At 36.7% G+C, this 16524-nt stretch overlaps 1 protein-coding gene across 4 annotated transcripts in view; it reads left to right on the top strand.

Moving 5' to 3' along the window:
* The first annotated feature begins 46 nt into the window (after positions 1-46).
* Positions 47-16524, top strand: part of LOC121319746 (cyclin-G-associated kinase-like) — a 73949-nt gene continuing 57471 nt past the window's right edge. For 3 of the 4 annotated variants that reach the window (XM_041257535.1, XM_041257526.1, XM_041257518.1), the window contains exons 1-5: positions 47-380; positions 10689-10750; positions 11551-11610; positions 13993-14107; positions 15395-15537. In XM_041257535.1, the coding sequence (XP_041113469.1) occupies positions 239-380; positions 10689-10750; positions 11551-11610; positions 13993-14107; positions 15395-15537 (522 nt within the window). In that variant the 5' untranslated portion in view covers positions 47-238. The remainder of the gene's footprint in view (positions 381-10688; positions 10751-11550; positions 11611-13992; positions 14108-15394; positions 15538-16524) is intronic. The other variant, XM_041257544.1, reaches the window with a different exon arrangement.

Below are 16524 nucleotides of genomic sequence, written 5' to 3'. Positions count from 1 at the left end.
GCGGCCCGTGACGTCACGTGATATGCCGGGTACTCACGGAAGTGTAATGAATATGGAGGCCGTAGTTGGCTGAGAAGAACATTACTAGCAAAAAGAGTGAGTGCAGAGAGAAAAAACAATTAAAGCGACGGCTACAGCAATACTGCATTTTTGAAACCTATCCTTTGGAATACATTACACATATTTTTTGTTAAAGCAGCAGCATTACGTTCTCCCCAAGTGGGACGCCAGGACGATTATGTCCCTGTTCCAGTCGGCACTTGATTTCCTGGCGGGGCCCGGCTCTGTTGGAGCCGCCAGTCGGGACCAGAATGATTTTGTTGGGCAGACTGTAGAGCTGGGCGACACGAAGCTTCGGATCAAGCGGGTGATCGCAGAAGGTAAGATACGTTATCGAAAGGAATCGTTGTTCGTTGCAACTGAAGATAAATGTAACGAGTTTTGCATTAATGAAGTGTGGCAGTGCAGACACAGGTAGGAAGTGCACCGTGTTGGTAGTGGATGATGAATACCTGATCTGGCCTGGCAATACAGTCACAGCACACCATAAGTGCTGTTTCCGTACACCTGTGTTTTTCTGGTTGCACCTGCTGAGTAGGGTCTTGTTCTGGGTGGGGATCAATCTAAAAAAAAAAAAAAAAAGCAGTCTTGTTTTGAGCCACAAGGCTATTGCTGCAGTGCAAAACATTTTAAAAAAAATTCTTAGAAGTGCTTTTTATATGTCAGTTTCATGTATTTATTTGAATCTAAATTAGTCTGCTGTGGTAACGCGTTTAAAATGCAAGTACAATCTGAGGAGAATGGATTCGCTGTATTCAGAAACTCTGCTTTTTAGTCTTGTTATTCCTGTAGACTCCTGTATTTTACGTGATTTGAACGTATTACATTATACATATGTCAGATTTCCAATCATTGTCCTAGATGGTAATTCCACTCCCGGTCTTTTTTCCAACCCTGTTCTAATTGAACCAATTAAATCTCCATACAAACCCTGAAGAAGTTAATTATCTCATTTTTCCTGTTAAACCTGGAGTAGAATACCCCCCCCCCCCCCCCCCCCCCCCCCTGAAACTTTGATTGGCAACCCCTGCCCTAGTTTTTCAGTGCATTTACATACTTCGATACAGGAAACTACTGTGTAACAGGTTATGTACTGTATTATTAAGATGACGATGTACTTATCAGAACTGCAAGAAAAAAAGTTCTACTGTTTACAAAAAATAAAATAAAAATAAAAATATCCAGATGATGACTGTAGGTAATGAAAGATATATAATTCATGTTTTGAAGTAGCCTGTCTACCTAATGAATCCTACGTTTTAACACACCTTTCTGAGATTTGGCTCATCTGGGATGGGTCATCTGGGATAATTCTGAGAATCTTATCATTCTCAAACTGAATACCACTTTTCTCAGTTGACAAAACAGTACATTTTGAAAATACAGTATTGACCAATATTAAAGCAGGATTTTGAATCTCCTATTAATCTGTTTCATTCAAGTAATACTAAAAGAAAATGAATGGCAATTTTCTTTTAGTAATCCAACACGTCTGATATTACCTTTGAAAACCAAAAAAAGTAACCAGGGGAAGACTGGATAGAAGGATTAATTTGACCTTATCTAGGCTGATCATTTATGAACTGAAGAACCACATGAGGGGAAATGTATACATTAAAGCTGCCCAGAAAGCTGTTAAATATAAATCAAATTGAAAAGGTTTAGTTTTAGTTTTTTCTATTTACACCTGATGAATGGACATGGATCCATTTTGGTCCAGTAGTAGACTAAAAAGGCCAACATAGTGGGAGGAGTTGTGTTTGCCCATCCAGGGTCTACCAATGATTGTGGGAAGCACCTCAAAAATGAGTTGAATTTAAATCCATACAGTATTTGGAGTGATTTGCAATCAAAGGTGTGTCTCTTAAAGAATGTGGTTCTCCGTTGCATGTTTTTATGAATACAGGATCTCGTATTGTAACATATAGTACTGTAGTGTTCCGCGGTATGTCGATACCTACGGTATATCATGATACCAAAATCCTACGATGCCTAATATCAGGGTAAAATAAACAATATCGAAGTATCGTGGTATTTCGATATTGAGCTTTTAAAACAAAACTATGCAAATGTGTGCTTTAAAAACAATATGAACTAAGATTACTCATTTCCACTTAGCGGAGGTGACCAACTGCCCTGCGCATTCTGGGAAAGTTTAAATTACTGCAGCAGTCATGGAGAATGCGTGAGAGAAGCTTGGTGTGGAACTATTTTGGCAATCTGGTTGAAGGCAGACTGTCACAATGTCGAGTGTTTTAAAGAAGTGAAAAACAACAGAGGAAATGCCACCAATTTATTGAAACATCTTTCAGATCGCCACCCGATCTCTTTGCCGAAGTTTACTTTTACTGAAGTTTCTTCTGTTCTTTTAATTTAAGTAAGGAAATCCCAGTGCATATTACTTATTAAAAAAAAAAGAAAAAAAAGTCACAGCCAGCGGTCCAGATAAGCTGCTTACATGTTGTTTTTTACACATTAAAAATTCCAAATGCACACTAAAAAAAAAATAAAAAAATGCATAGCAATCATGCTGCATAGCTTGTCAGCCTCCCCTCCTGCCTCCCCTTAAACTTCCACTAACAACTACATCTCCCAGAATGTAATGTCTTTAGTTACGAGGGAACTGTACACAAGAAAAACCAACCCAACAAACATTATCCAATCTCTGGCTAGCCCTGTTGTCACTGCAGCCAATGAAGCGTAAACAGTATTTTTTCCTTACTTTATTTATCTGTATGGCTTGAAGAATTTAATGTTAAAATATAAGTAACATAATTAACATAACTGGAAAAAATGTGCTGAGCTGATAAAGAACCTTGTAGAACACACGCGTGGCTGTACAGTAGTTCAAAGTAACATTGCAGTTAAAATGGAAGGCTTTTTTTTAATGCCTACCCCATTACAATCAAAAATTGTACAGTATTACTTAATATTACTCATGACTTCAAGGTAGTGTTGCATTTTACCCCTTGAAAACACATTTTGCTCTCTGTTCAAATTATAGGGTAAGTTACTCCCAGATCCAAAAACATATCTGGAGCGCTGGTCACAGCAAAGATAACACATAAAACAGGAATGCGCTAGAAGCTGATCCAAAGGGATTTCATTGATGCTTGTTTATTTCATCATTACAATGCATTTGCTAGAGCTGCAAAAATAGAATTTGCCGACGTGTTATTAAAACTCTACCGCATGTCAAAAATGTTAGCAATGTTTCTTTATTCTATGGATTTTGTGTTGATTCGTATTTTATGTGCATGTAATGTGATAGCTGTGAAAATCCTGTGTTTTGAATTGCATGCATGAGCTGTGGAAAGACCAAAATGAATACAGACTTCATTGCCAGCATATCAGTTTCCCTAACAGGATCAATGTGATGCTTCACCTGCAGAAAAAAGCACAAGACCTATAAAGCTTCCGAGTCACACTGCAAAAGTCCCTTAGTTCAGACAGCAATAAAAAGTACTTGCGGTTTATTATAGTAGCCAGAGTGGTTGTCTATTGTCTAATTTACTTACTTTGTAAGATTTTTAACAAACAAACAAGCATGATGGGCCAAATGGCCTCCTCTCACTAGTAAAATGTCTTGTGTTCTTATTTAAGGTGCACTGGGGCGTTGTGTTGACAGAGACCTTTGGCTTAAATACACTTATACAGAATTCTGTTCTAATAGCACGTAAGAGGAAGGCATCTACATTATTAGCCAGTTTGTTTTAGAAAGGTAGCTTTAATGCTTTACTATAGTTTTGCACTATTGAATTGCATATGTTAACCATATTTTTAGTGCTATCAGAAGCAGTTATTTAACAGAAATATGTGGGGTTTTTTTTTTTATCCGCTGAACTAATTTTATTACATTATTTGGAAGTGGTGACTTTCAAAATATCTAACACTATTCTCAAAGTTTTGTTTGCAGACCACCTGAATGTGTTTTGTTTTTTTTAAATCTCGACGGATCACATAAGTGCATTAAAAAAAACACTAATACTAAGAATAACTGTAGACTTTCTTTGTTTCAACATGATGGACTGGCCTGTTTCTGTGTGCAAAGTTATTTTAAAATTTTTAAGAGTTTTAAACGTCAGTTCTAGTTTACTTTTCACTAACGCAAATTTACTGACGGGGGGCAGGGGGCGAAGGACTGTTTTATTTTTAAATTGATTTATGTGAATTGGTAATCTGTTAAATTATAATGCATCCTGGAGGTACTAGCATAGTCAGAGCTACAAATCTCCAGCTATCATATTTATTTATGAAAAGGAATGTTGGGATGCTGCCTGCTGATTGGCTGTTGAAGATTTTTTACCGCAGACTTCATTTTTGCTGAAGCAGTTCAATTAATAATCAATACACAACCTATTAAACTCACATAGATATACACATTGTTGTGAGAGGTCTTTTGAAGTTTTTAAAAATGAGTGACATTCCTTTCATCACATTTGGTCTTTTCAGAGGCATGACCGTATTTGAAGAAACTTTGACAGTTTATCTTGAAAATCTAACTGGTCTGCTACAATAATGCTATGCTTCAGTATGTAATTCTGCTGCTCAAGCTTAGTATGCTCAATTTTATTATGTTACCTCCATGCTGGTCTCAGTGGCTCTGTAAACAGTGCTGACATAAACCGTAACGACAGCCTGTTAGCAACCACACCAATAATGTATTTTTAATTAGCTTCTCCAGGTGAGCAGTAGTGAGGCGTGGATAGCGAACTTTGTCTTTGACTCCTTTTCTGTATCGTTTCATTAGCATTATTATTTCATTAGGCTGGATTATGTCAACTCTGTTTATGGATTAATTACAATAAATGGAAATGTTGAAAACCTCCAGTTTAATGTTTACAACAAATAATAGAACCTTGATTGTGGGACTATTTTTTTCTCCAAAGCGGAATGATATATTTTTTATTATTATTGTATCCGTTTTATAAGTGGGATAACACTCCAGGGCTTGTACGTAGTGTTGCTTTAACATACAGCCATATGTTAATGCAACACAGCGCACACCCTGTCATGTGTTACTTTACAAGCTGCAGTGTTGAGTGCACATGAACGTAATACACGAAAACTCCCTGCTAATGAATATGTTTTAGACACTGCGAAACTACCTATATATGGAGAGTTTCACTGAAACACAGGAGGATGTTGTTCTATTGTCTTGTCATTGTACTATATATATAATATATAAACGGCAAGATTCCACCATGCTATAGCATTATTAACTGTATATTAGCCTCTTATGCACTTTGTAAAAAAATAGTTAACATGTATTGGACATAAGAGCCAAAGTATCATGATAGTATCGAATGTCATGATACTGTGCATGGTATCGTATCAATACTCCCTAAATGAGGTATCGCAGAACACTAATATGTACACAATATCACAGTTTCTTCCTGAGTGAGGTTGAGAAGTTATGGATGAAGGCGAGCTGATGTATGTAGTCTGGTTTCACAATAAAGTTGACCTTGTTAGCAACCGAATTAAGCATTTGACGACAACAGCATCTAAGCACTTGTGTGGAGGTTTATTTTTCCAAGTGTGTGTTCGGGCAGTCGGGGTCAGGTGATGCAGTAGTGTAAGCTGTGTGAGAGATGTGAGCAACTATTCAAAAACCGTTGTGGGAAACATGATCCAGATATAGTTTCCATCATGGATTATTTTTCAGATTATTAAAAGTAATTGTAGGATATGTAGCTAACGGAAGTCCAAAATGCAATTATTTTGTGAGGGACAATTACAATGAATCACCCGAAAACACATTTATTTAACTTTGCAAACCAGAAATAGACAGCTCTGGGAAAACTGCTCAACCTTGACAAAAGACTGAAGCCAAAGAGTATAATAATTTGAAATTAAATGAGGTGTAGCACACCATTACTATATACTGGTATACCATGTGTTTCATTTTGTAACCAGGCAGCTGTGACCACTACAGAAGGATTGTTAGGCCACCAGAAAGTGCAGTCTGAACTCCAAAAGCTGTCCGAAGTATGAAGTACACGTTTAAAGTAAAGGGTTGACCTGTTAGTGATATGTATATGTAGGGTACAGCATCTGCTTCTACTCACACAGTTACAGTAGCTATACTGTGTAACCGTACAGCAATACAAGCTCTGAGCCTTCAGACAATGTCCTTCTGGTGATGTTGTGTGTGACGGACTACAAACACAAGACACCTGAGGCAGGGTTGGCTGATTTAAATATAAGTCTATTTTTAAATCATTATTTAAATCACTTTTTCATTTACTGCCTGTTTTATATAGTTTCTCAAGGAAAATACGCAAAGTATGTTTTAAAACCTTTTATTAACATAAACATCTTAAACTGTTACTTCCTATAAACTAAAACTTTTAGGGCTGTATTCTGATTACAGCGCAAATGCGAGTGCAAGCGCGAAGAGCACTTTCCTCCGACTCTGTGGCGTATAAATGGAGCAAAGACGTAAAAAAAAAAAAATTTTACTGCACTGAAATGGTATTCTGAAGACATGTCTTGCCCTTAATAAGGTCATTGTTTAATGGGTAATTAAGGCTCCATCCACAGAATATAAAAGACTGTGAGAGGAGGTAATAGCAAGAGTGAATGCTACCAGCCAGCAAACAAGGTACTCGTTTTCGGAGGTGGCAGTAGTAGTAGTAGTAGTAGCACTATTGTTAGTGTTTATTTTGTTTTGGCCAATGTGCCTGTTTCTTTAGTGTTTTGTTTTAATTGTTTGTTTTTGTTTAATTAAGACGAGTGCAGTTTTGCCCCGTACCATCCTTTTCTCTGACGTGCTCCATCACTAAATTCTTGTAGTTCACATATTGTAGTTCACATTTAGAGGATGCCACAATGATAAATAATTTGCTTTTTTAAAAATATTTTAGTAATTTTGTTTGGTATGTATCTATTCACAAACCACATTTCCAACATCCTTAAATTTACAGTGTGGGGGTACTGTAGAGCTACAACTGCACTACTTCAAAAAAAATTACTTAATTAAAAAGAACAACAAATAAATCTATATATCCTGAAATCAGTGATGGTGATTTTTTTTTTATTTAAAAAAAAAGCAAAATACATTTTTTATATATTATGTAAAATTTCTTTTGCTTTTTTTTTTTTTATAAATAAAGAAATCACCAACCCAGGCAGAAGCTATTTTTATATTTGAATAACTCCCAAGTATTGCTTATTATAGTTGCACTCTTAGTATGTTACTTAAATTTACTAGCAAATGTGTTCCAAACTGCACTGAAAGGAACATTTCCTTAAAGTATGTTATATATTTGTTGAGATGAGGTGGGGTCACGTGGAACCTTTTGTGTATCGTGAAGAATTTGGTGAACCTGTCAAGCTACAAGGCTAGATCTGCCCCTTTAATCACTAATTGATTGACTGTGTTCACAGATTTTTCAGCATTTTGTCCTTTTGGACAGCAAGTTTTTTTTCAAAAATTGCACACCCTTGGTATAAGTTAGTCCCACACATCAGACTGAACTGGTTTTCCTTCTGCCATTTTCGTGCAAATTCTGGCAAGGTGGTAAAATGTGACATTTCAGGATTGTCAAATTAATAAAATGCAGTATTATAAAAATGTAGCCCTATTCACAAATGTTCACAAGCCACATTTCAGTTACATTTCATTTGAGTAGACTGAAGTGTGACTCTAACTGCTAGTGTTACCTTCATGGAACACACATGCTGTTACTATTGGCTCCTTAATTTGAGTAGCTTTTGAAACCGGCAATGATAGCAGAGTAATAGAAGTCCTTTTGGATACTGCCTTGGTCGTAATTCAGCTAATAGTTATTGAGATCTGCAACATTTTTCAATTATTTTAACCTGCAAAATTTACGGTGGCCTGCCGGGCTACTGGTGGTGCAATTTTGGTGGACCAAAGAAATATTTGGTGTTTTCGGGCCACCAGTCCACTGTTCATTTCAAACCCAGCTTTGAGATTATTGTTTTTGGTTACTTCCCAAAATTATTGAAGGGTTTTTCTTGGCATAATATGTATAGTAACTCGAAAGTACTTGCACTGTAGTGCCTTGTTTCCTTTACTGTCTTTCACAACAATATCCTGATGATCACGGGCCTGTTCTTCAGGGGTTTTTTCGTGTCTAATTTTGCCACAATTTAAATTCTATTTGAAATCCCACAAGCGTGTACAATCCTCCCTATCTAATATAGCTTGAAATGCAGTGAGCACGAACAATCCTCTGAATCTAATTGCAATCTCATTTCAAGTTTCGCAAGCGTGCACAATCTTTCTTGTTTGCCCAGTCTCCAATAGAAATGTAGATATTTGGAACTTGGTAATGGGGGTGGGTTCAAAGTATTCAGAACGAATCAATGGTAGATACGGGGTTTAGGTCGGCCAAGGTGTCCTCGGCTCACCGCGCACCAGCGACCCCTGTAGACTACCTGGACACCTGCGGGCTTGCCTGTAAGCAACCCCACTCTGTAGCTCTTGTCTGCAAGCGGGCCTGCAGACTGAAAAGAAGCGGTCGGCTGACAGCACACGCTTTGGAGGACAGCGTGTGTTCGTCTTCGCCGCTCCCGAGTCAGAGCAGGGGTGATAGGGGTGGGCTGAGCCTAAACACAACTGGGCATTTCAGATTGTGAGAACAATGGGTAAAAATGAATTTGCGCCTTACTAAAAAACATAAAACTAAACAAAACAAAAAAATCAGAAGGCCCAAGTATATTATAGTAGGTCAGTACTATTAAGTAGAAACTTCAAAAACAGTCATACGTAATACTTTTTACATGAATAAAGTTATATTAAACCATTTTTTACAGCTCATTTCTCTAGTACACCTTAATCTTGGCTACTGTACTGTATGTAACCTGGCTTGAGTATTGGTTATCAGAAGAAAAATTGATTTGAATACAGCCTGCATGGTTAACCCAGATCATTGTCTGTTGGAACATCTTCAAATCCCGTCTTCATTTCCCACAGGTTGCATAGCAAAGCACAACACTGTAGACAAACATACAAATATAATTTTTACATACATTTGTTTTAGTACATATTTTTTTTTGCCTTTCAAGACAAAATAAAGGCCTTGTTGTTTTAAACGCATAACAAATGTAAACCTTTTTCGTTTTCTAAATAACCTCTCACAATAGAAGATTAATTTGCCTGGTCAAAAAAAAAAAAAAAAGACAAGACAATTCCTGTACTGACCTGCTAAAAAGCTTCTGTGTCACCTGAAACTGAACCAAACCAGTTCCAGGAAAGGAGTGCCTCCATGTGAACAGGATATCCTTTCTGTCCCTCTGTATACAGAGCTTTTTTAAGAAGCAAAGGCAGTGCAGGGGAATTCGTTCTAGTGGGTCACAGCCTAACCTATTTCACCTTATGTGGCAAACCTGTATGGTATGTAAGCATTATATAACATGCACATTGGATTTCTTTACACTACCTGGCCACTATATTAGGACCCTCTAGAAGGCAGAATAATGACTTGTGTGCACCAGAACTTTTTTCCTGAAGAAGTCCGTCCTATGATGCTAAATTTATACCCTGACGGACAGAGCACTTTTTTTTTTTTTTTTTTGAAAGATGATAATGTGACTATCCACCATGCTGGCATTATCTGTGGCTGAGAAATGTTGAATCGAGAAAGAGATAGTTGTACTGTAAATGGTTGAATAAAGTTTCACTAAAGCTTGTCCGAGAAACTTCAGAAAGAGTAACGTGTCCTATATAATACAGGAATGGCAGTTTGCTTGCAGATCAAGTTTCTTATAAGAAACGGTTTTAGGCGACATTCTTTTTATGTAATTTTCTTTTAAATATTTTGGTCAGTTTTTAATTAAAATAATTTAGCTTTTTCTGGCTAGCTGGCTGGCTTAAAATGCCTTGCAAGGCAATCAACAAGATCAGCCTGGTTTTGTCAGTGGCTACTCCTAGACTTCTGATACCTTATGTTAGATGGGGAACAGGGGAGCTGGGGTTCTAGTGAAATGGCCAATGAATGCATTTGTATTTAAGAAAAAAAAAGTGAAATATGAAACCAGCAATGTTTAGAGTGTTTACAAAACCACTTTACACTGCTTTCTCAAGAAGAGCGTTTTTAAAATATTTCTACATAGTGCTTGCCTGCAGCACATTAGATATGGAACTAAAATGAAACCACACAAGACTTGTGGTTGCTTTCAATGTGTGGCCTGTTTATGCTGATTGCACTGGAGATTAATTACTGTATAGCTGAATGTGAAACAACATTAAGCAACATTAACCATTTACAAAATCATACTTTTTTAAAAACTAGCTATGTTTAGCCATTTAAAAATAAAACTACAAATGTTACCCAACATGCATTGTTAGTCTTTTTACATTAGTTAAAGAAACATTGAAATACTTATTTTTGATGGAAAGAGTTTTATCAAAGTTGATTCACCTTTGGATAGATAGATTGATTTATTTATTGGAGGTCGGCATGTAAACCCGGGTACCAGTCGGATTTAAAAATGACCCGACCTGGGTCTCTCTTTACTACCCGGGTATCGATTTATTAATTTGAGAATTTAAAGAAAATTTAGAAAATATGACAATGCAGTTGTAAGCCCAGGTCTCATTTTTTTCCCGAACATGTTATTACTGTACAGTTAAACTCTTTCCTCCCTTGTAACAGGTGGATTTGCCTTTGTGTATGAAGCCCAGGATATTGGAAGTAGTAAAGAATATGCTCTTAAGGTAAAATTGATCTTTTATTAATGATTAAGATAAATATGAAAAGTGTTTTTCTTTGCAAGACTTTTAAACAGCAGTTTGATTTAGCAGTTCGAGCTGAAACACATTATTATTCCTAACCATTTTTTACTTTTAATGACCAGTTAATATACAGGGTTATCCATGAATGTTGCAACTCTTGTATTCATGTTTCGACCAAAAAAAAAAAAAAAACTGGAAGGAAGGACATACTTTAGGGAGGTGTGTATTTGGGAATGGCATCAACTGCAAAAAAGTCTATTGTGTATTGTTATAAAATGACAGTGAGCAATCTCATTGGTTAACAAGTGTTCCAATCTGTGCAGATGCGTCCCCATTCCAGCACAGCTCGTCACGTGACAGTGAATTCACTTTTGTAGGGGTGCCATTTTATAAGCGAAATAACACCCTTCAGGTTCTTCAGATATGGTCCAATATCCACAGGCCTAAGCTGTTTAACAGCACTTGGCTTTGACTAGTGACAAACACCACATCTTGGCTTGTAGATATGGGACAATATTTAAACTTTCTGTTGTGTGTTGCTGCTTAATTTTTTATTTTTTTTCCTATGTAAATTATTATAAAAAATATCCATAGATATTTTAATTTCTTTACTTGTTTTACAGTTTAACCATATTTTCTAATGGTAAACCTTGTTAAGAAAGAATGAAAAATGTGTAACGAGTAGTGGTAATATTTATAGGCTTCACCAGAAATTGTCCTTTTAATAGTAGTTGTTTACAAATTTGAGAAGATGTAACTTCCTCCTTTGTTTTGCAATTTAGCGGTTGCTTTCAAACGATGAGGAGAAGAGCAAGGCGATTATCCAAGAGGTCTGTTTCATGGTATCCTTTACTGGAATTGAGAGTCTCTCTTGGGGCTGCTGGGCCTCAGTGAATTGACAATGGGCCCAGTTATCCTGCTTCAGTTAATTGTTATCTAGGAAAATGGGGTTTTGGAAAATACAAATTCATGAAATAAACAACTTTTAAAAAATGAATGCTCAAAATAATAATTGCTCCACATATGCTTTGCTTGTAATGTTTCTATTTTCTTTTCTTTTTTTTCACAGCTAAGTGAATTAGGGGTGGGATGGTATAAATTTGCACGGTATGATAACCGTTTAAAGAAATACCGTAGTAACCTTAATATCACGGTAGGCCTATACAGACCATCATGCAAGTTATAAAATAAAGACTTAAATGAAGAAAGACTAATGTAAATCACTCAAATTAGCATAATTGACAAAAATAAAACCAACAAAACATGCTTCGTTTCATGGAATGATTTAAACATTTAGTATTTAGTATTTTACTATGCCAAATAACTTGGTATGTTTCTTTTTTATAAAGACAATCAGAATTAAAAAAACACAAGTTGTACACTCTGTTATATTACAACAGTATTTACATCTGTTATTTGCTCAAAATGACGTGGTGCTGTAGTTTGTTAAAACATTTTAATAAATAAAATTAAATACTTTGTTTAGCTTATGGTAAATAGAATTGGGAAATGATCAGTCTTATTACTTAAAACACAAGCATGTATCACGGGTCATTATTTAAGAGCAGAGATTCTAATGATTATTACACGTGGAGTTTGTAAAAAAAAAAAAAAAAAAAAAAAAAATTTTTCACTTACCTAAGAAAATTGGAATACTGTTACAACTTATTTAAGCAAAACTATGTTGATAATAATCCTACTGCAGTCGCGGGTCTGTGCTAATTTTATTTGAGACATTGGTCGTGTTCTTATAGTGTAGACTTCCGCAGTTCTGCACAGAATCGCGGAGATGCGCTGTAGACGTCACTCAACAGCCACAGAAATCTGTGCAGATTCTGCATGGGCCAGCGCAGCTTTGAAATGTTACTGCGGGAGGCTGGCTGTGAGCCAAAGGGACGATGCAAAGATCACGAATGACCTGCTAATCGTAATGCAAATAACCACTAAAACTACTGCTGCCACCTTGTTAGCGGAGGCAAACGACATTTTATCATTATACAATGAAGCCGTGAACAGCCTTGTCAACGCTATATTAAATAAATGAATCAATTATTTAAACATAATATACTAAATCCGTGATAAGTGATGTATAATTTTACAATAAAGTTAATGTTAATCAATTACGTTAAACTGACTGTTCATAATCCAGACCCATGTAAATATAGAACGTTGAAAATCTGTGCTATGCTGCAAAGTTTGGAGAAGGTGTTTCTCTAACAGCTGCGTGTGATGTCAAAGATAGCAGCCAGAGCATCCTGCGCAGCAAGTTCTGTGTAACAGAACGCATCAGGTGAAATGTGTATTCTGTGTCGTTGACAGTTTCCTTCAAAACCATTATCAAAATACAATATCAGTTCACAAAAAGATCTTCCTCAGACACTTTACTAAGGCTGCAAGTACCATTGCTTGATTTAGAAGAAGCGTGTTTGCAATTGAAAAATGCGTTAACCGGCGTATAACCGAATTACGATAATTGCGGTTTAGAATAAAAGCAACAGTATTTATATCACAATGTACCTAAACCGCTGTAAACCGAAAAACCGGTATAGGACACCATCCCTAAAGTGAATAGAATGCGCCCTGAATTAGCTTAAGTATATTGAGAGAATCAGCATGTTTATATGTGCTCAATCTTGTCCCAGAGTAACTATGTGGGAATGAAAATGTATCAAGGTTTTTATGGATGTTTAAAAGAGTTGTTGATGGTTTATTATCTCACTATTGGTCACCCAAATTCATTGGACATTTGTTACAAGAAATCCACACACAGTACTGAGAATGTAGGGAACAGTGATGTTTTCCTCAATACTTAAGTACTGATAACTGGTTAGATGAGTGTTCCATTATACTGACACCTAAAAATGTTACTCACTGGCAGGAATATGTATGATGTTACTGTTGTACTGTATGCATTATTAGTAAATCATATAGTAGTTTAAACTGGTGCTGTTTGTGACTCATAGATGTGCCTGTGGAAAGAGTAGGTTTACAGGAAGAATCTCAGTGAATAACCTTTACCTTAAGTTATTAGTAATGACTGAGAATTAAACTACTCAATGTTGTCGTGTTTTGTTTTATGTGAAAAGATCCCTGTTCATCCAAGCACTGCTCCTTTGAAGTTGTTATTCAGTACCTAATGGCTTGTAAACTAGCAGGTGAACTGTCCCCATCCTAACAGCCTCACAAGGTATTGATATCATTTTACCTTAACCATTAAACTGCAGAAAAAGCTTTCGGGCCACCCTAATATTGTTCAGTTCTGCTCAGCAGCATCAATAGGAAAAGAAGAATCTGACACGGGACAGGCAGAATTCCTCATTCTCACTGAACTCTGTAAAGGTAGGTTTAAAGATGTATGACCCTGTTTGTAGGACTCTTCTAACACTTTCTGCCTCCCTGTTTGCTGCTCCTGCAAGGGATGAGGGGATGTACTGGGGATGCAAGCTGACAGCCCAGCACTCCTCTTTAGTCCTTAGATTTTGATTATTGTAAGAATCTGGTTTTATCTGGAGGAGCTCTTTACATTTTCAGAGTGTAACATGTACTCTTAGCATTTTAGGCTGATTTGTTTTCGTATGTGGGTTGTACGTTATATTTAGGGCGTCTGATTTTCAGTTTTAACCGATAAAACACCCCCAATACAAATAAAATGAAATCGGTGTGTATCCAATAAATACCGGAAAAACACTGGAAATGGTTCCTTAATTCAAGTTGACTTTACCCCTTCCCCTGTGAAAAATATAAATAAAATACCTACAACCTGCAGTTGGGCAATTTCTCTCCTTCTTGACTCGTGCCTATCATTGATTCATTTTGAATACTTTAAACCTGCTCCAACTACCGAGTGGCAGCAAATTCCTACATTTCTATTGGAGGATTGTAGCACCCTTGCAAGATTTTAAACAAGATTACAAGAAACGTAGGATTATTCTTGCTTGCAGGTTGTGCATTACGTTCTGAAGTTTCTGGTATTGCAAACTTTTTATTTTTTGTGGATTTAGGTCATGGTGATCTACATTTAAGATACTGAAAGCTGAGGTGGAATATTTTTTGCAATTCTTTCACCATTGATATTGACATCTATATCTGATTCAAAGACAGTATTAAGAGATTTCCACCCCAATATTTTAAAACCTTTTTGTACACTTCCTTTTGGAAAACTAGATTAAATATTAGAAGTTTTGCTGAAATGTATAATGTTATTAACTATGGAATGACAATAATGTGCAATTTTTTTTAAATGGAACTCCTGTTGCTGTTACAAAGACAAGGAGATTTGATAAAAAGGGTTGAAAAGAATAGACTAGTTTCACAGGCACACTCACTTTAGAAGACCTGGCCGTGAACTCGTATCACTTGCGTGATATATAAAGGATGCATGGTAGATATTTTTGTCTGTAAAAAAAAATGTTAATACTTGAATGATTTGTAAAGGGAGATGATAAGTTTGGTTTCAGAACAAGCTTGTTTTCAAAGAGATTATTCCTTTTTATTCTAAAATGTATTTCCTGAATACAGTGCACTTGTTTTCATTTTTCAATTGAGCATGTTGGTGGCATTACCACATTTTGGATATTATTAACTGTTAATAACCTAATCTGACATGTATTTGTTTTATCCTTGCAGGTCAGTTAGTCGACTTTATCAAGAAAGTGGAGTTGAAAGGCCCTATGTCATGTGATACAGTGTTAAAGGTCTTTTACCAGAGCTGTCGAGCGGTACAGCACATGCATAAACAGAAACCACCTATTATTCACAGAGACCTCAAGGTAGGGCAACAATTTCTATATAGTTTTTTTCTTATCTGTGACATACAGTGGCTTGCGAAAGTATTGACCCCCCTTGGCATTTTTCCTATTTTGTTGCCTTACAACCTGGAATTAAAATGGATTTTTTGGGGGTTTGTATCATTTGATTTACACAACATGCCTACCACTTTGAAGATGCACAATGTTTTTTATTGTGAAACAAACAAGAAATAAGACAAAAAAACAGAAAACTTGAGTGTGCATAAGTATTCACCCCCCCCCCCCCCCCCCCAAAAGTCAATACTTTGTAGAGCCACCTTTTGCAGCAATTACAGCTGCAAGTCTCTTGTGGTATGTATCTATAAGCTTGGCACATCTAGCCAGTGGGATTTTTGCCCATTCTTCAAGGCAAAACTGCTCCAGCTCCTTCAAGTTGGATGGGTTCCGCTGGTGTACAGCAATCTGTAAGTCATACCACAGATTCTCGATTGGATTGAGGTCTGGGCTTTGACTAGGCCATTCCAAGACATTTAAATGTTTCCTCTTAAACCACTCGAGTGTTGCTTTACTGTATGCTTAGGGTCATTGTCCTGCTGGAAAGTGAACCTCCGTCCCAGTCTCAAATCTCTGGAAGACTGAAACAGGTTTCCCTCAAGAATTTCCTTGTATTTAGCGCCATCCATCATTCCTTCAATTCTGACCAGTTTCCCAGTCCCTGCCGATGAAAAACATCCCCACAGCATGATGCTGCCACCACCATGCTTCACTGTGGGGATGGTGTTCTCGGGGTAGTGAGAGGTGTTGGGTTTGCGCCAGACATAGCGTTTTCCTTGATGGCCAAAAAGCTCAATTTTAGTCTCATCTGACCAGAGTACCTACTTCCATATGTTTGGGGAGTCTCCCACATGTCTTTTGGCAAACACCAAACGTTTTTGCTTATTTTTTTCTTTAAGCAATGGCTTTTTTCTGGCCACTCTTCTGTAAAGCCCAGCTCTGTGGTGTGTACGG

The sequence above is a fragment of the Polyodon spathula genome, chromosome 1 (genome assembly GCF_017654505.1).
Source record: "Polyodon spathula isolate WHYD16114869_AA chromosome 1, ASM1765450v1, whole genome shotgun sequence".
Lineage (NCBI taxonomy): Eukaryota > Metazoa > Chordata > Actinopteri > Acipenseriformes > Polyodontidae > Polyodon > Polyodon spathula.
The sequence above is the reverse complement of the archived record's forward strand: the minus strand, read 5'-3'. Positions and strand labels throughout refer to the sequence as shown.